This window comes from Oncorhynchus kisutch, linkage group LG8 (assembly GCF_002021735.2).
Source record: "Oncorhynchus kisutch isolate 150728-3 linkage group LG8, Okis_V2, whole genome shotgun sequence".
NCBI lineage: Eukaryota > Metazoa > Chordata > Actinopteri > Salmoniformes > Salmonidae > Oncorhynchus > Oncorhynchus kisutch.
Genome location: NC_034181.2, coordinates 17,709,492 through 17,728,504, shown reverse-complemented (window position 1 = coordinate 17,728,504; position 19,013 = coordinate 17,709,492). Strand labels below are relative to the sequence as shown.

Sequence of the window (19,013 nt, the reverse complement as noted above, 5' to 3'; positions counted from 1 at the left end):
TATATGGGGGATACAACCTTCCCAGCTCTGCAGTATTTGCTGCGAAGAGGCAGAATCATTAGATTGTTTGTTTTGGTACTGTCCCATATGTAGCTTGTTTTTGGTCACAAGTCCAGGAAGGGCTGAAGAATTGCAATATTTATCTGGTGCTAACCCTTCAGATAGCATTACTGGGCGATCTGAAAAGTCATAGTCAATCGATCAATAATAAAATAATACTTTTAGCAAAAATGTATATTTTCAATTTACAATCTTTAGAAACAATGAGAATGGAAAGGTTCAGAGCTTTTGTGAAACAGCACAGTTGAAAAATATATGGCAAGTAGAAATCCAATATGGATGGTGTTAAGAGATAGATGGGAGGGGCTGATGGAGCTGAAGGTTGAGACTAATAACAAGATAACTAATATAAAACATACGGTGCCTGTAAAACGTATATAGGTTAGGAACTTTTTAGAAAGAGTACAGTTTGGAAGATGTGGAAAATGGAAATCAAATCGGATGGACATCATACATATATGGGAGAGGTTGAGGGTAGAGGAAGGACAATAGTTCAAATAAAACTACTTTAAAAAACTATTGTAAAATAGACTGTGACCATAAAAATGTATGTATAAACTGGAAATACAGGCCTAAGTGTTGTTGTTCACTAGTTTGTTCCAATTGGGGGAGGGTAATAAAGGAAATATATATATTTTTAAATGTGTATGTGTGTGTCTATGTATGTATATATCTAAATGTGTGTGTGTGTATCTATATGTGCGTGTATGTATGTATGTATGTATGTATGTATGTATGTATGTATGTATGTATGTATGTATGTATGTATATATATATATATGTGTGTGTGTGTTTTCACATACAAAAGTGATTGCTTTTGATGAACACGCTTTATCTGCCTCCCAATGAAAACGAATTAGAGAAGATATGTTTTATGTTTCTGGACGATATGTACTACGCTGCCATCTTGACAACATGACCGAGCGGCGCTCCTCCCTCACCGATTTTGCCGGTTCATGTCAAGGGCCAAAGACCGGTGCCCCACGCTTCAAGTTAATATAACTCACTCATTCGACGGCAGTTGCACAGTAGGGAAGCGACTCCCTGGAAATTACATTTGACACACCTGTCGTCAATTGCTTACAGCTGAGCCGGAGTAGTAACACAAGACCGAGTAGGATACTTCTCTCACAATATTGGAGGTTTGTGAATTATGTTCCGGTAGCCTATACCATATTGTGTTGCTACATTATTCATACACTGAATAATAACTTCTGCCTTGTGTACGCAGTCTCAGCAGGATGAAGGTGTCATATTAACTTAGGCTATATACAGTAGGCTAAACGCCTCACTTATTTTTTGCCTTTGTCACACATTGTCCGGCATTTTCTCTTAAGTGTAAACTGAGGTTGAAGGGATTTGCTTGAAGTCCGTGTTATGCGGCATCCATCTTTGCACCTGTTTCGATGCCTGTTCTGTGCTGCTGCAGCCCTTATCGATTCCTGTTTTTATCAGGTATCGTGCCTTTGAATCGGCTGTTGAATCTAACCTGGTCTTCAGGGGTGGCGATAAGGGAGGAAACATTTATTTTACTCAATTAAATACTTTTGTAATCTTGCTTCCCTAATTGATTTGAGATGTAATGTCGACAGTGTGACGCATAATTCATCACAACCCATTGCTGTGGGAAATTAGGAGTTTGATAAACGTTGTGGCAATATTCCAAATGATCAGCGGTGGTTTTATTGGTATTTTCTCCTCGAGCCTTCAGGTCAATTTTATAATTCAGGTGTTGCGCATGCTGTTAGTTTTACCTTATCTTGTCTAGAAAGACTAGGCCTATGATAAAAATACTGAGCTATATTGTTTTCTCCAAACAATGATAATCATTATTTTAGATTTACTAATACAATTGTTCAGAAAGATATTTACGTAATACTTTTCTCCCAAAAAGATGAGTGTCAATTCTTTGTACCTGTTTTTTTTTCAATATTTGGTGCACCCTCTCCTTGCAAGGAAAATGGCACTATATAAATATTGGCGAACACATTTGGGTGGGTCATAATGCCATTCCTCCATACAGAATCTTCCCAGATTATTGACATCCTTCAGTCAGTGTTTATGGATTAGATTACCCCCAAAATACCTCTATTTTAGTTTCATAAAATTATGTCCATAGCGCCTGGTTCCAGTCTAAGTGCCAATACTGTTTAACAAGCTACAGGTGTTTACCTTTGTTGGTTCCTCTCAATATCTTTTGTTTTCTGGCAACCCTTCCAAAGAGCCTATTGGCAGGTGGCATCTAATTATGGCTTAACAAACTTGGTGACCCCAAGATGTGACCAAGTACTGTGATTCTCCAACTATCCGATATACTGCGGAGTGTCTGGATACAGCATGGCCAAAAGTATGTGGGCACCCTTTCAAATTAGTGGATTTGGCTAATTCAACCACACCCATGCTGAGAGGTATATTAAATCTAGCATACAGCCATGCAATCACCACAGACAGACATTGTCAGTAGAATGGCCTGTACTGAAGAGCTCAGTGACTCAACGTGGTACCGTCATAGCATGCCACCTTTCCAACAAGTCAGTTGGTCAAATGTCTGCCCTGCTAGAGCTGCCCCACTCAACTGTTAGTGCTGTTATTGTGAAGTGGAAATGTCTAGAAGCAACAACGGCTCGGCCATGAAGTGGTAGGCCACACAAGCTCACAGAACGGGACCGCCAAGTACTGAATCGCTTGGTTGTAACACTAACTAGTTCCAAACTGCCTCCGGACGTAACGTCAGCACAATAAATGTTGTCCGGGAGCTTCGTGAAATGGGTTTCCATGGCCGAGCAGCCACACAAGCCTAAGATCACCATGCACAATGCCAAGCGTCGGCTAGAGGTGTAAAGCTCGCTGCCATTAGACTTAGGAGCAGTGGAAACGCTTTCTCTGGAGTGATAAAATCACACTTCACCATCTGACAGACAAATCTGGGGTTAGCGGATGCCAGGAAAATGCTACCTGTCCCAATGTATAGTGCCAACTGTAAAGATTGGTGGAGGAGGAATAATGGTCTGGGGCTGTTCTTCATGGTTTGGGCTAGAACCCCTAGCTCCAGTAAAGGGAAACCTTAATGCTACAGCATACATTCTAGACAATTACGTGCTTCCAACTTTGTGGCAACAGTTTGGGAAGGCCATTACCTGTTTCAGCATGACAATACCCCTGTGCACAAAGCGAGGTACAGAAATTGTTTGTCGAGATCGGTGTGGAAGAACTTGACTGGCCTGCACAGAGCCCTGACCTCAACCCCATCGAACACCTTTGGGATGAATTGGAACGCAGACTGCGAGACAGCCTTAATCAACATCAATGCCCTACCTTACTAATGCTCTTGTGGCTGAAAAGAAGCAAGTCCCCACATAAATGTTCCAACAGCTAACGTAAACTCACCCCATTCCGTACAAATGTGCTCACCCACGACATTCAAACGATGCTGCAAAGAAAACTAATTGGACTGTAGCGACTGTGTTGACTTCAAAATCTGGGGTGTGAACTACGTTTCTATTCAAGCGTTGATTGACATGGTAATGGCTCTATAGTATTGGAGAAAAGTTGAAAAAACGGACCCTCCGTTACATCGTGACGTGTCATGCTGTAACGTACAGCATGCATAAAGCAACTATTTCTGTCTTACAATCTCTCTCCACCAGGTGTAGCACTTCTCTCAACCTTTAAAAACAAGAAATGGACAGTGACGGGGGTAAGGGGGATACCTAGTTATTTTTGCGAGCGATCACGAATCTCAAAGCCGCTGTTTACTTCTGAAGATCACTTTAGCACCGCCCTAAAAACCAGATTCAAATTCGACACAAACCTTCAAATATGTATGTAATGACACATTATATAAACTCTTTATAGTGTTTTATTTACATTTTAAAGGTGATAAGTTGGACAGATCAAGTGGGGGGAAAAAGTTTTCCCACACAACATTTCTCCTCACTATCACGCATTAGTTTCGCTTCCCCACCCACCATTTTTAAAAAGACCCAACGGAGCTCATTGCCTTCTTGAATCATACAGAAATGGACAGCGTAGAGGTCATGTAATTGATTATGTTGGATAGGGGAGAAACTGCTTTACAATGGTATTGACATTACAGGTGATCTGGAAGTATTCCGTTTTTGGGGCGCTAAAATAAGGTCAATTGTACGGACCAAGGCGATGTCCAAAAGTGAGTGAGTTTACGTTAGTAGAAAGCCTTCCCAGAATAGTGGAGGCGGTTATAGCAGCAAAGGAGTGGACCAACTCCATATTAATTCTCATGATGTTGGAATGAGATGTTCGACGAGCAGGTATCCACATACTTTTGGTCGTGTAGTTTGAGTGGTATTTTCCTATAAACTGAGAAGAGCAAGTGGGGTGGGGGGGGGTGATGATGAGTTACTTCCGGGATGACTGACTGAAATCCTCTCTGTTTAGCATGATTGATGGGGTCTTCAAGGCCCATTGGACTACTTTAAAAAATGCATTCCCCCTTGAGGTAATCACTTATTTTACATGTCTGGAGAGTTGAACGTAACGCTTCCTCATTTCACCAACCCAGTCCTGTATTTAAACTGTAGTCAGAGCTCTCACTCATGGTCAATCTGTTCTGAGTAGTCTTCAACTTCTTCCCTCAGTAGAACTCAAGGTGTTTCCTCTGGTGTTCTTCGGCCATGACGTAGTCATTTGTGTATTTGGAGTACTGTAGTTTAATTGGGTATGTTTGATGGCTTCATCAGTGGGAGCTGTCAGACAGGAAAGGTGTGTCAGTTTCATAAACTGAAACAAACATGTCAACGCGTGCGTAAGTGCGTCTAATGGGGTCACCATGTCACCCACATTTCTGAATGACTCCGACTAGAGTGCTATCCTCTTGTGTGTAGTCAAGACACCATGCCTTATTGGTCAAAAGAGAAACTTGCATGATCTGACCTTTTAAAGTGCCATGTGTAGATCCATGTAGTGTATTATCTCAAGTAATCACCTACTACACTATACACTGCATCCGGAAATTATTCAGACCCCTTGACTTTTCCACATTTTGTTACGTTACAGCCTTATTCTAAAACTGATTGAATAAAACATTTTCAATCCACACACAAAACATAATGACTAAGTGAAAACTGTTGTTAAAAAAAAATATATTGTAAATGTATAAAAAATAAGTATTCAGACCCTTTGCTTTGAGACCTGAAGTTGCGCCTGTTTCCATTCATCATCCTTGATGTTTCTACAATTTGGTTGGACATGATTTGGAAAGGCACACACATGTCCTATATAAGTTCACAGTGCATGTCAGAGCAAAAACCAAGCCATGAGGTCAAAGGAATTGGCCGTAGAGCTCTGAGACAGGATTGTGTTGAGACACAGAGCTGAGGAAGGGTACCAAAACATTTCTGCAGCATTGTTGGTCCCCAAGAACACAGTGGCCTCCATCATTCTTAAATGGATCAAGTTTGGAACCAGCAAGACTCTTCCTAGAGCTGGCCTCCCGGCCAAACTGAGCAATCGGTGGAGAAAGGGCCCTGGTCAGGGAGGTGACCAAGAACCCGATGGTAAATCTGACAGCGCTCCTCAGTGGAGATGGGAGAACTTTCCAGAAGGACAACCATCTCTGCAGCACTCCACCAATCAGGCCTTTATGGTAGAGTGGCCAGACAGAAGCCACTCCTCAGTAAAAGGCACATGACAATCCGCTTGGTGTTTGCCTAAAGTCACCTAAAGCACTCAGACCCTGAGAAACAAGATTCTCTGGTCTAATGAAACCAAGATTGAACTCTTTAGCCTGAATGCCAAGCGTCACATCTGGAGGAAACCAGGCACCATCCCTACGGTGAAGCATGGTGGTAGCAGCATCATGCCGTGGGGATGTTATTCAGTGGCAGGGACTGGGAGACTAGTCAGGATTGAGGGAAAGATGAATGGAGTCAAGTACAGAGAGATCCTTGCTCCAGAGTGTTCAGGACCTCCGACTGGGGGCAAACGTTCACCTTACAACAGGACAACAACCCTAACCACACAGCCAAGACAACGCTAGGGTTGCATTTCTGAATGTCCTTGAGTGGCCCAGCCAGAGCCCAGACTTGAACCCTATCGAACATCTCGGGAGAGACCTGAAAATAGCTGTGTAGTGACGCTCCCCATCCAACCTGACAGAGCTTGAGAGGATCTGCAGAGAAGAATGGGAGAAACTCCCCCTCAAGAAGACTTGAGGCTGTAATCGCAGCCAAAGGTTCTTCTGCAAAGTATTGAGTAAAGGGTCTGAATAGGGCCTTTTGGTAGGCCGTTATTGTAAATAAGAATTTGTTATTAACTGACTTGCCTAGTTAAATAAAAAATAAACATTATTTTCCCTCTGCTCAACTCATATGATTTGAGTTTTATACAGGGCAACTCTGTGCTTGAACACTTAATGCCAGTTCAGGCATATCCTGTAGACTTACTAGTACTCTGATCTATGTTTTATATAGGGAAGTCTAGTTTTGAATGTTCCATGCATCCCCTTGCTTGGGTGAGAAGGCCCTGGATAGGGTTGAGGTTTGTGCTGAAATGGTAGCTGCTCCCTTTCCCCTCTTACTGTATACTGTTCCCTTAAACCAGTCAGACAGCATTTGATTGTTAAAGCTTACGTTCTTATCTTAAGGTAGTTTCACGCGGTAGGCTTTGTCAGATAACACTGTGTATCCAATACTCTGGAACTTTACACGGGTCTGTTAGATTTCATAACCACCTTGTATACTGTGATGTTGATTTACACGTTTGAGTCTCTTCTATACACAATACTGTATTCAGTAAATGTATTGGGTGTTTTTTTTTGTGTTTTGGAATACTTTAAAGTCAAATACTTCCAAAGGACAATGTGTAGTTTTCAGGCAGATTTGATCTTTCATTGTGTGGATCTTTAGAATTGTTAAGTTTCTTGGTGTCCCCAGTGATGGGTTCTGTTTGTCGTCTCTTATTGATGCCCCTCACAAATCAGACCTTTAACTCAATTATTCAGTTAATTTGAATGGCCTGGGAGGAATTTCGCGTACTTGTGAATATCAAGAACTGAAGTTCCTATTCAAAAAGCCCTACCCCTCTAGGAATTTTAAAGCGACTGCTTCACGTGGTTTGTCTAAATGCAGGCTTGTTGTACTAGTCATTACTTGGGCCTACATGTTATGCTGAATCTTGAAGAGCATTTATAAAATTAACCATCCTCTCCTGCTTGAGATGTATGGCATGATGGCGTAGATATCTACTGGTTTAGTATGCAGGAAACAGTTTGAAAGGAAATCTGACTTGGACATGGTGAACATGTCAGACAGCAATCCAGTTGTGTTGAGTGTTGGCCTAATTGTTATATAATGCAGCTTTGTTCCATGGCTTGGCATTCTGTGTCTTCGGGCTGTGGTATTATTGAATAGAGAGATGATGACAGGATGGTAATGCTCGCCGCATGTAGCTGTTCTCTCTGTAAATGCATGGCATTTATCCTTACCCATTAACAGGGAGGGAGCTATCCTTGATTTACCCACTTCATATGTATATACTGTATTCTAGTCTAGGCTCATCCTATATAACTACTGCTGTATACACCTTCTCCTATTACAATACTGTCTATACAGACCATTTGTGTGTATTATTGCACTGTTGGAGCTAGGAACATAAGCATTTTGCGTTACACCCACGTAGGGCTAGGTGATATGGCCAAAATATCATGTATGGTATTTTTCAAGTTTGACAGTATTTTATGTTTTTGATTTAATAAAAGTTCTACGTGTGACCCTAGGGTGGCAACACATATATTCTAAATTATTTCCATGGGTCTTTCTCCATTTGATTGTTTTATACTGTTCAATTCAATTTCAACCTAAAATAAAATAATTTCCTGCATTTCCTGCACTCATTTGAGATCATTAACACACAGCCACGATATGGGCAAAACAACGAGGCATTATTTTTAACCAAATGTTGCAATTGCGATTTAGATCAAAACACTTAGGTGAACTTTTGGAAGCATGGAAATATAACGTTTATTACAATTCTATAGTTAGAATATAAATAATAGTGGGCACGTTGAATACAGTGTTGTTTGACATGACAATGAATGAAAATGCCATGAATGCGTTACTGTGACAGGGTAGGAACCAAATTGATGTTCAGTGTTTCCTAGGGAACCCTATAATCTTTGGCTACATTAAATATTTATTCATATAGCCAACATATGCATGCTTCGCCTATTCCTCTTTGACTTAGAAGATACTGTTGCACAAACAACATGCTGATTTAAGCCTCCACCAGCACTGGTATCAGGCTGTATTAGCTAGCTACGTTTGCTCTGACTCAGTGCTTTTATTAGCCAGTTAGCTAGTCAGCGGCTAACACGATTTAGCGTAACTTGCTAAGGAAATACAAATTAGCGGTTTGCAGATGTAAGAAACACAAACTAATATTTGTAATTATAGAATGCTGGGGATATATATTAAAATCAAAGTGGAAACATCGGTGTCATCAAGATGGTTCCATGTGCTGCATTTACCTTGCAGACTGAATGAAAGTGTATCGTGGTCAAGCAACAACAACATGCGCTCCTTGAGTGACGGGTGGGACTGGGTCTGTGTGGAAAGCGGCATGGAGAGAGAGAGCGGAGAGGGATGACTCAAGTAGCGGAGTAAACTATAAAAATTGACTTTACACACGGCATATCACATTTACCAAACATTCAAATACCGTTATAGAAGCTAAAGTAAAAACAAACCTGTCCGTGCATAAATACCGGTGTGTGTATAGCCCTACACCCGCGATAATATCTGCAAAATATTTTTAGGCAACCAAAACAATTTTCTTTGACCGATTTCAGTTGTGGTCTTTATCGTCTGTAGCCTAGTGGTTAAGAGCATGGAGCCAGTAGCCAAAAATAATCCCCTAGCCGACTGCGTGAAAAATCGGTCTGTACCCAAGAGCAAGGCAATTAACCCTAATTGCTTCGGTAAATCGCTCTGGATAAGAGCAACTGCTGAATTACTCTAAATTACCCCCCCCCCCCCCCCCCCCCCCCCCCCCCGCTAGCAACAGGTATGTTGTCTTGGGAATGGAATACTTGAGCAATAAGGCCAAAGGAGGTGTGGTATATGGCCAATATACCACAGCTAAGGGCTGTTCTTAGGCACAACGCAGAGTGGTATATTGGCCATATACTACAAACCCCCAAGGAGCCTTATTGCTATTATAAATGGGTTACCAATGTAATTAGAGCAGTTTAACTAAATGTTTTATCATACCCGTGGTATATGGTCTGATATACCATGGCCTTCAGCCAATAAGAATTCATGGCTCAAACCACCCAGTTTTATAATGATATTTATAAAGAAGAGAGATTTTTATTTATTTATTCCCCCCCCCCCCCCCCCCCCCCCCTTTTCTCCCCAATTACATGGTGTCCAATTGTTGTAGTAGTAAAGAGAGAAATGTTGAGTAGAATACATGGGTGATACTGATACTCAACTGAGTTGTATAACATAATTATTATATTCTCTTAATTGAGTGACGCTTGCGTGTGTGAAACTGACTTTGTCCCAATGTGAACATGTGCCACACACTCCAGTCAATGAGTGTTTTGCTGCTCCCTGCATGCTGACCATGTCTGCGTTTCCAAATGGCACCCTATTCCCTATTTAGTGCACTACTTTTGACCAGAGCCCTATGTGTGCGGAACCCTGACTGATGGCCATTGTACTATCAACACTCCTTCCCTAGTTTCCCTCTGAGCTACTGACAGAAGCAGAGAAATGCTGATCCGATTCTTTTCACTTCAACAATAGTCTTTCGCGCATGGCTGATATATTGTGTTATATGACCCGTCCACTTTGGGTCACCATATTTGAATATGTATATTTATTAGAGGCAAATGGGTTATCTAGGACACTATGGCAGTTTTAAAGGGATCCTTCGGGATTTTGGCAATCGGGCCCTTTATCTACTTCCCCAGAGTCAGATGAACTCATGGATACCATTTTTATGTATATGTGTGGATTGAAGGAAGTTGCTGATTAGCATTAGCACAATGACTGGAGGTCTATGGGTATCTGCTAGCATATACCTATAGACTTATAGTCATTGTGCTAACGCTAGTTAGCATTGGCTCTCAAAACTACCTCCAAGTGATATCCACAAGTTAATCTGACTCAGGGGAAGTAGATAAAAGCCTCTGTGTCAAAATCCCGAAGTATCCCTTTAAGAAAAGGGTGTAAGATTGAGATTAAGGGATGTTACTTCACGTGGATCATCCCTGTAGGACTGCCTAAAATGTGTAACTCTGTATTACCTCTGTTGAAAATGTTTTTTTTTTTTCTTCCCCCCCCCCAGTGTTTTATATCTATTTCCACAATTACAAGGTTGGAATAATACTGTGAAAATTCTGGTCTTTTTAGTGTAAGAATGGTTTGAAAAGACTGCCTGAAACTTCAGCCTGTTTGGTGTGATGGAGTTTTGGCCTGCCTGCTTGACACCAGGCGGTAAATAGACCAATAAGAAAGAGTTTTCCAAACCTCTCTGCCAATAACAGCTAATTTTTGGTTTCCCCTCCCCGCTCAAACCACTCCCAGACAATCCAAGCAAAACAATTCTTGCTTGAGAAATTGCCCTTTGCTAAGAAGCCATTTTAGTTTATTTTTGACAATTTTAATTGAAAACACAGTAAGTTAACGGTTTACCTTAATGTGTTTTCTGTTAGCCATAATTATTTGATTATTGAGATGTAAAAAAAACAGCTGTATTGGGCCTTTAACCTATGACCCCAGTGTTTCCTCCAGGACAGCTAAAGGAGCTCCGGGAGACATGGAGTTCAAGGATCTAACGACCAGGGTCGGACTCTGGTATGGGAACTTCATGAATAATGCAGGTGAGGATCCATCACTAACTGCTGTCCAACAACAATGAATCGATTGAGTTTTGGTATTAAAAAGGCAAATTCCTTTTAGGCTACACGTTTCAGGCAAATGGGTCTCCCGAGTGCCGCTGCGGTCCAAGCCACTGCATCTCAGTGCAAGAGGTGTCACTACAGTCCCTGGTTTTAATCCAGGCTGTATCACATCCGGCCATGATTGGGAGTCCCATAGGGCGGCGCACAATTGGCCCAGCGTCGTCCGGGTTTGGCCGGGGTAGGCCATCATTGTAAATAAGAAATTGTTCTTAACTGACTTGCCTGGTTTAATAAATAAAAAATCTATATATTTTTGTATGTTTTCAGTAGAAGCCAGAGTATAACGAATGAAAGCATTATGCAACATTCTCTTCCTATGTTTTCCTTGGTGGAAGTAGACAGATCTTGGCTGTGTATCTAGCTGAGGTTGGTCTTCTGGGGTTGATGAAATAGCGCTGATCATCACAAGCCATGAGAATCAGCTGTAACCTACCCTCTTAAACATATTGTTGGTGCATCACAGTTGAATGCTTGGCTAGATGGCATGATGTGCTTATTTTATTGAATCATATACTCAACCCTTCTCTGTTGTCAAGACCCCAGGACAGAAGACTGGTTTCTCATGTCATCGCCGCTCCCCCAGACCGTAGTAATCGTGGCGTACATCTACTTTGTGAAGCGGCTGGGGCCCAGGCTCATGGAGAAACGCAAGGCCTTCCACCTCAAAGAAGTTCTCATCATCTACAACTTCAGCGTCGTTGCCTTGTCCCTCTACATGTGCTATGAGGTGGGTCTCTTTCTCAATGGACTTCTGACAGGCTCTAGTGTTTTATACTGCCTCATCAAGCAGGACAGTCTGAGGCGAACGGCAAAAAAATGAAGCAGTTGGGATTTCTCAAGTTTAATATGAAGAAGGCTATGCTTCAGGATCACAATGATGCATCATTTCATACTTAATTACTTTCTTCTGATCATTACATTGTCAGCGGCAAGACAAACTTAATCTCAAAATAGTTGGAGCCTTTTTTATTTGCAAGGTGTTTTTATACCAATGGTTCAAACTCAAATCACATACGGTACACATATTTAGCAGTCGTTATTGCGGGTGTAGCGAAATGCTTGTGTTCAAATATCATTGTATTGGTCACATACACATAGTTAGCAGATGTTAATAGGAGTGTAGCTAAATGCTTGTGCTTCTAGTTCCGACAATGCAGTAATAACCAACAAGTAATCTAACAACAACTACCTTATACACACAAGTGTAAAGGGATGAAGAATATGTACATAAAGATATGTGTCCTGGAGGGCAGGTAGTTTGCCCCCGGTGATGCGCTGGGCAGACTGCACCACCCTCTGGGTTCATATAACACATGCGTGAAACGGAAGTAGATTGAGGGTTTTCCCATTGACACTAGTTCATTGTAGGGGCACAGATCAGTGATTTACCTCAAGGAAACAGGAAAGGATGCCTTTTGGGGACAAATTCCTCCCTGTTGACTGGTGTGCAGAACCTGTCTTGAGCAGGAAATGCAGGTCATGATCCATAGGCCATATAGTGAAATGTCTTTTTTGTTCCACTCTTTTGTCAGACTGTCAAGGTTTAATGGTTGTCACCAAACACCAACTTGTACTTGGTATTAAGAAACGTGTGTGGAGGAGGGGGGTGTCGTCATACTTTCTTTAGTTTCAGTGTGAAGACGATACATTTTGATGTCTAATCTTTGCATAAAGGAGAGCCATGCAACAACTAGTGTGCTGTGATTTGGAGTATGTTTTTAATTCATTGCCTCTCCTTCCTGTAGTATGTGATGTCGGGCTGGGGGACGGGCTACACGTTCCACTGTGACCTAGTGGACTACTCGGACTCGCCGCAGGCAGTGAGGGTAAGAGCTGTGGAATGTGACTCTACCTGCAACAGACAGGCAGAGAACTACTACTGGTCGTTCCTCTCTTCTTATGAGCACCCATTCACCTGTGGAATCCCCCACTGACTCTAGCATGCCAACAAGCTGTTGGAACAAAGAAGCATTGAGAGCAGGTCATTCCATAGGAGTGATTCACATCACGTTTCCTGTGTTGCATAATATCATTAGTTGTGTGGTGAGGCCTGTTAGGCCGCCACCATCCTACCAAAGCAGGCGGACTATTCCGGCAGTCTTTTCAAACAGCTCTTACACTGAAAGGGCATTATAATTTTCACAGTATTATTCTAACCTCATATTGTGTAAATGCAATAAAAACAGGAAACTCATATTATTTACTTTAAAAGTTCAGTGCTGTGACAGGTACACGTTTTGCTTATCTGTAAGTAATGTAATTATACTTGTCACTAATAACCTCTCTCTCCTTAGATGGCAGGGACGTGTTGGCTCTACTACTTCTCAAAGTTCATAGAGATGTTGGATACGGTAAGTTGGTTCTTTTTAGAACAGCTTTCTGACTGTCTGTGTCTCACTTGTTCAGAGGGTTTGGGTTAAATGCGGAAGACATATTTTGGTTGACTGCATTCAGTTGTACAACTGACTAGGTTTCCCCTTTTCCCTTCTGTCATTTTCACTCTTGTTCTGTTCTAAATGGCTGAATTCTCCCTCCTGTCAGATCTTTTTTGTTCTGAGGAAGAAGAACAGCCAGATTACGTTCCTCCATGTCTACCATCACTCCATAATGCCCTTTACCTGGTGGTTTGGTGTCCGCTTCGCTGCAGGTACAGTAGACAAGAACTTGAGTTACTCCCATGACTGTATTAAACTACTTACAAATGGGCATACTACCAGATGTACAGTGCCTTGCGAAAGTATTCGGCCCCCTTGAACTTTGCGACCTTTTGCCACATTTCAGGCTTCAAACATAAAGATATAAAACTGTATTTTTTTGTGAAGAATCAACAACAAGTGGGACACAATCATGAAGTGGAACGACATTTATTGGATATTTCAAACTTTTTTAACAAATCAAAAACTGAAAAATTGGGCGTGCAAAATTATTCAGCCCCCTTAAGTTAATACTTTGTAGCGCCACCTTTTGCTGCGAATACAGCTGTAAGTCGCTTGGGGTATGTCTCTATCAGTTTTGCACATCGAGAGACTGACATTTTTTCTCATTCCTCCTTGCAAAACAGCTCGAGCTCAGTGAGGTTGGATGGAGAGCATTTGTGAACAGCAGTTTTCAGTTCTTTCCACAGATTCTCGATTGGATTCAGGTCTGGACTTTGACTTGGCCATTCTAACACCTGGATATGTTTATTTTTGAACCATTCCATTGTAGATTTTGCTTTATGTTTTGGATCATTGTCTTGTTGGAAGACAAATCTCCGTCCCAGTCTCAGGTCTTTTGCAGACTCCATCAGGTTTTTTCCAGAATGGTCCTGTATTTGGCTCCATCCATCTTCCCATCAATTTTAACCATCTTCCCTATCCCTGCTGAAGAAAAGCAGGCCCAAACCATGATGCTGCCACCACCATGTTTGACAGTGGGGATGATGTGTTCAGGGTGATGAGCTGTGTTTCTTTTACGCCAAACATAACGTTTTGCATTGTTGCCAAAAAGTTCAATTTTGGTTTCATCTGACCAGAGCACATTCTTCCACATGTTTGGTGTGTCTCCCAGGTGGCTTGTGGCAAACTTTAAACAACACTTTTTATGGATATCTTTAAGAAATGGCTTTCTTCTTGCCACTCTTCCATAAAGGCCAGATTTGTGCAATATACGACTGATTGTTGTCCTAAGGACAGAGTCTCCCACCTCAGCTGTAGATCTCTGCAGTTCATCCAGAGTGATCATGGGCCTCTTGGCTGCATCTCTGATCAGTCTTCTCCTTGTATGAGCTGAAAGTTGAGGGACGGCCAGGTCTTGGTAGATTTGCAGTGGTCTGATACTCCTTCCATTTCAATATTATCGCTTGCACAGTGCTCCTTGGGATGTTTAAAGCTTGGGAAATCTTTTTGTATCCAAATCCGGCTTTAAACTTCTTCACAACAGTTTCTCGGACCTGCCTGGTGTGTTCCTTGTTCTTCATGATGCTCTCTGCGCTTTTAACGGACCTCTGAGACTATCACAGTGCAGGTGCATTTATACGGAGACTTGATTACACACAGGTGGATTGTATTTATCATCATTAGTCATTTAGGTCAACATTGGATCATTCAGAGATCCTCACTGAACTTCTGGAGAGAGTTTGCTGCACTGAAAATAAAGGGGCTGAATAATTTTGCACGCCCAATTTTTCAGTTTTTGATTTGTTAAAAAAGTTTGAAATATCCACTAAATGTCGTTCCACTTCATGATTGTGTCCCACTTGTTGTTGATTCTTCACAAAAAAATACAGTTTTATATCTTTATGTTTGAAGCCTGAAATGTGGCAAAAGGTCGCAAAGTTCAAGGGGGCCGAATACTTTCGCAAGGCACTGTATATAGTGATGGACTGTCCCAGAAAAATGTCAGTATTCAGCAGGTCATCTTCCTTAGGAGCTGTTGTAGGAAGTGGAACCTGGAAACCTGTCCATCTAGGGTTAGCATTGCCCAATAGAACAGCAAACCATGACTGCTAATTGCTGGTGTCGTCCTCCAGGTGGCCAGGGGACGTTCCATGCCCTGTTGAACTGTGTGGTCCATGTCATCATGTACTCTTACTACGGCCTGTCTGCCCTGGGCCCCGCCTACCAGAAGTACCTCTGGTGGAAGAAGTATCTCACCACCATTCAGCTGGTACGTACTGCACTTCACTACTACACTAGTGGGGGAGTTGAATTTGAACCAATACGAGAGAGCCACCCATAAGTTTTTATGGACAAGGATATTCTGTTGGGCCTCTTGGGATGGTCTCCTTATGTTCAAAACAAGTAATATATAACCTTCCTGTCTGTCCTCAGATCCAGTTTGTGATCGTGACCACCCACATCTGGCAGTATTTCTTCATGAAGGACTGTCCCTACCAGTTCCCCATCTTCATCTACATAATAGGCCTCTACGGCCTGGTCTTTCTCCTCCTCTTCCTCAACTTCTGGTACCACGCCTACACCAAGGGTAAGAGGCTGCCCAAGGTGCTTCAAGCCAAAACTTGGGCCCACCCCTACAATAAAACTAATGGCCAATACAATAGTGAAATAACCAACGGGAATGGTTTCCATCACGACAAGAATGAGTGACAGGGTGTCCAGCAGATCAGGCTAAGGATTGGGGGTTGAATGCATTTGAATATCAGCCTATTCAGCAACTGAAATTAGACATGGATTTCCAATATAAAAGTCAGCACACCTTTGATTTCAAAGAGAATTGACACCAACCCTCTGGACCTTCTGATCTCTTCTGTTCTCTCTGCTAAGGCGCAATCTCTTCTGTTCTCTCTGCCAAGGCGCAATCTCTTCTGTTCTCTCTGCTAAGGCAATCTCTTCTGTTCTCTCTGCTAAGGCAATCTCTTCTGTTCTCTCTGCTAAGGCGCAATCTCTTCTGTTCTCTCTGCTAAGGCGCAATCTCTTCTGTTCTCTCTGCTAAGGCGCAATCTCTTCTGTTCTCTCTGCTAAGGCGCAATCTCTTCTGTTCTCTCTGCTAAGGCGCAATCTCTTCTGTTCTCTCTGCTAAGGCGCAATCTCTTCTGTTCTCTCTGCTAAGGCGCAATCTCTTCTGTTCTCTCTGCTAAGGCGCAATCTCTTCTGTTCTCTCTGCTAAGGCGCAATCTCTTCTGTTCTCTCTGCTAAGGCGCAATCTCTTCTGTTCTCTCTGCTAAGGCGCAATCTCTTCTGTTCTCTCTGCTAAGGCGCAATCTCTTCTGTTCTCTCTGCTAAGGCAATCTCTTCTGTTCTCTCTGCTAAGGCGCAATCTCTTCTGTTCTCTCTGCTAAGGCGCAATCTCTTCTGTTCTCTCTGCTAAGGCGCAATCTCTCAAAGCTTTGACCCAATGCTGTACTGTACTTTTGTATTACATATTTTCAATTTTTATACCTGTGCATTCCTTTCCTGTTCAGGGTGAGTCTGTGTTTTTAATAAACAGATTTTGAATGTTAGATAAGTGTTAGGTTAGCCAATGGTGAGACCGTTCAGTAGCTTTGTCTAGTTCTGTCAAACCAGCCTGAATAACCCACACTTCCTATGACCTGTTCTCCTCTGCTGTTTAGAATTGGTGCTGAAGCTCTCTAGTTTTGGCTGCAGGATTCAGCTTTGTGACCTTGCGTTCAGCTGTTTTTTATTTTTCAATACCTGTAGTTTTTATACATTTGTTTGTACATTTAATTATAAACATTTATGTATTATGTTATTGGAGTCTAGCCTTGAGGATGATTTTGTCTATCGGCCATCTCCCAGTAATGGCCTGAATTATTTCCTGGGCCTGTTCTCATGGATGGGAAAAACTCTGGGCCCTACCCATAGTACACCTGTAATGGTGGAGGGGTATAGGAAAACCATTGTGCCAGTAAGAACTGATGTTTACATGTATACTGAGTGGAGCATATTCGTGGTGACCCCCTCTTTTGTAAATTCCTCACCCACTTCTCTGGTTTGAGCCACAGCCTCTACTGGTGCTGAGAAATGTTCAACGCCAACCTGCTCCTGATGACAGTTGTTGGCCTACTTTAAAAACTGTATTTATGTCCAACAGAAATGACGGTGTGTATTTGAAGCCAGATAGGAAGGAGGTAGTGCAGTACTGTTCTTGCAGGATCCGGAGCAGAGCACAAGTTTAGCTTTAGCTCTGTCACAAGCATGGCACAATATTTGAAAAACAGTAGCCGTTGTTTACCACTACATGCATATTCGTTAAATCTTCTGTTCCAAATTGAGTTCAGTTCAGTTATGACTTGCTATGCCATGCTTATGACAGTTTAAAGTGGACTTTCTCATTGAGTGTTCATATTTGGTGCTCTCCTGGTGATTGAGGACACCGCATTAGCTGAGTGTAGGATGGGCCTCCACAGGTGTAGTAAAACACCAGTGCCTTGGGTGCAGGCTGAGTCCAATAAGCAACAGCGATCTAGCTGATCTGCAAATGATTTGCTGATGTTACCCATGTGGGTTACGTACCATTCAGTGCCTTTGTCAGAGCCCCTCCAGCTCCTTGATGTAGTTATGAGTGTCCTCCAGACATGATGCCACAATCATTCTGTATAAAAAGTCATTTGTAAATGTAATATTTGTATTTATGATAAAAATAAATGCTCTTTATACTGTTATTATACATCACCTGTGTGATTTTTCTATTCCTGGGGCTTAATTCCTAGCAAGGATAGAAATTCCCTTCAAGGCTTTGCTTGAGCATATTTAACTGTCTAATAAGCGGGACAGATATTAGTGGTAGTAAGAACTTTAAAATGGGTGAATCTTGACCTTTTACAAGGCAGCATTATCAACGTGACATTCTACCTGACACACCAGATGCCAGCCATTGAGCATTAAACCTTGGTGATCCTTGAGTTTGGACGCTGCCATTGGATGTGACGCAATGCGGGCAGTACCGCAGCTTTTCACTGATTTCAAAAGGAGTGTTCCCTCAATGGCTGAAGCACAGAACAATGAGACCGATCATTCACCGGATGTATAAAGTTGGCGTTTCCACTCACTACCAAAGATGGTGGTGAGAGGAAGCTGGTGGCCTGCAGTGGGAGAATGAATCACATTCTGCTAATCTTCTCATCGATGAAACATTTGATCTCAATACAGTTTTGTTTCTAAAATGAAAATCTGTTACGAACAGAGTGGACACATTTTTGTAGACTTTACCCTTTGCACTTCCCAGAGTAGACATTCCCTAACGCAAATACATGCTAGAATGCTCCAATAGGCTCGTGTTTGTCTCTGCCCACAACAGGAGGTTGGTGGCAACTTAATTGGAGAGGTCTGGTTGTAATGGCTGTTGCGGAATGGTATCAAATACATCAAACACATGGTTTCATTACCTCCCTTGCAGCATGAACTAACATGTTGTCCACCCAATCAAAGGACCAGAGAATTAATATAGTACTGAAAGCATAAGGTACTGCATAAAAAGTGGTGAGTAGTTGACATGGCGAGAGAACAGTTTTGAACAAAAAATTAAGAGCGAGAGCTATATTTAGTTGTATTTCTTTTAAACTTTC

The 19,013-nt window shown here is 42.1% G+C and overlaps 1 protein-coding gene across 2 annotated transcripts; it reads left to right on the top strand.

Moving 5' to 3' along the window:
* The first annotated feature begins 1,001 nt into the window (after nt 1–1,001).
* LOC109895153 (elongation of very long chain fatty acids protein 7) lies at nt 1,002–18,110 on the top strand. 2 transcript variants are annotated; one of them, XM_020488812.2, is made up of 8 exons: nt 1,002–1,202; nt 10,841–10,924; nt 11,542–11,732; nt 12,751–12,831; nt 13,300–13,356; nt 13,547–13,652; nt 15,516–15,652; nt 15,817–18,110. In XM_020488812.2, exons 2-8 carry the CDS (start codon nt 10,861–10,863, stop codon nt 16,090–16,092), a joined length of 912 nt encoding a protein of 303 aa, XP_020344401.1. In that variant the 5' UTR covers nt 1,002–1,202; nt 10,841–10,860; the 3' UTR covers nt 16,093–18,110. The 2 variants fall into 2 exon arrangements, with proteins under 2 accessions (XP_020344401.1, XP_020344400.1); XM_020488811.2 differs by having other exon boundaries at nt 1,003–1,202; nt 10,836–10,924.
* The last annotated feature ends 903 nt before the right edge of the window (nt 18,111–19,013 follow it).

Excerpts from the sequence above, each read along its gene's own strand:
- LOC109895153 (XM_020488812.2), top strand. The coding sequence starts at position 10,861 with ATGGAGTTCAAGGATCTAACGACCAGGGTCGGACTCTGGTATGGGAAC. Across the intron at positions 10,925-11,541 it reads GAACTTCATGAATAATGCAG|ACCCCAGGACAGAAGACTGG; the intron begins GTGAGGATCCAT and ends TCTGTTGTCAAG. Across the intron at positions 11,733-12,750 it reads CCCTCTACATGTGCTATGAG|TATGTGATGTCGGGCTGGGG; the intron begins GTGGGTCTCTTT and ends TCCTTCCTGTAG.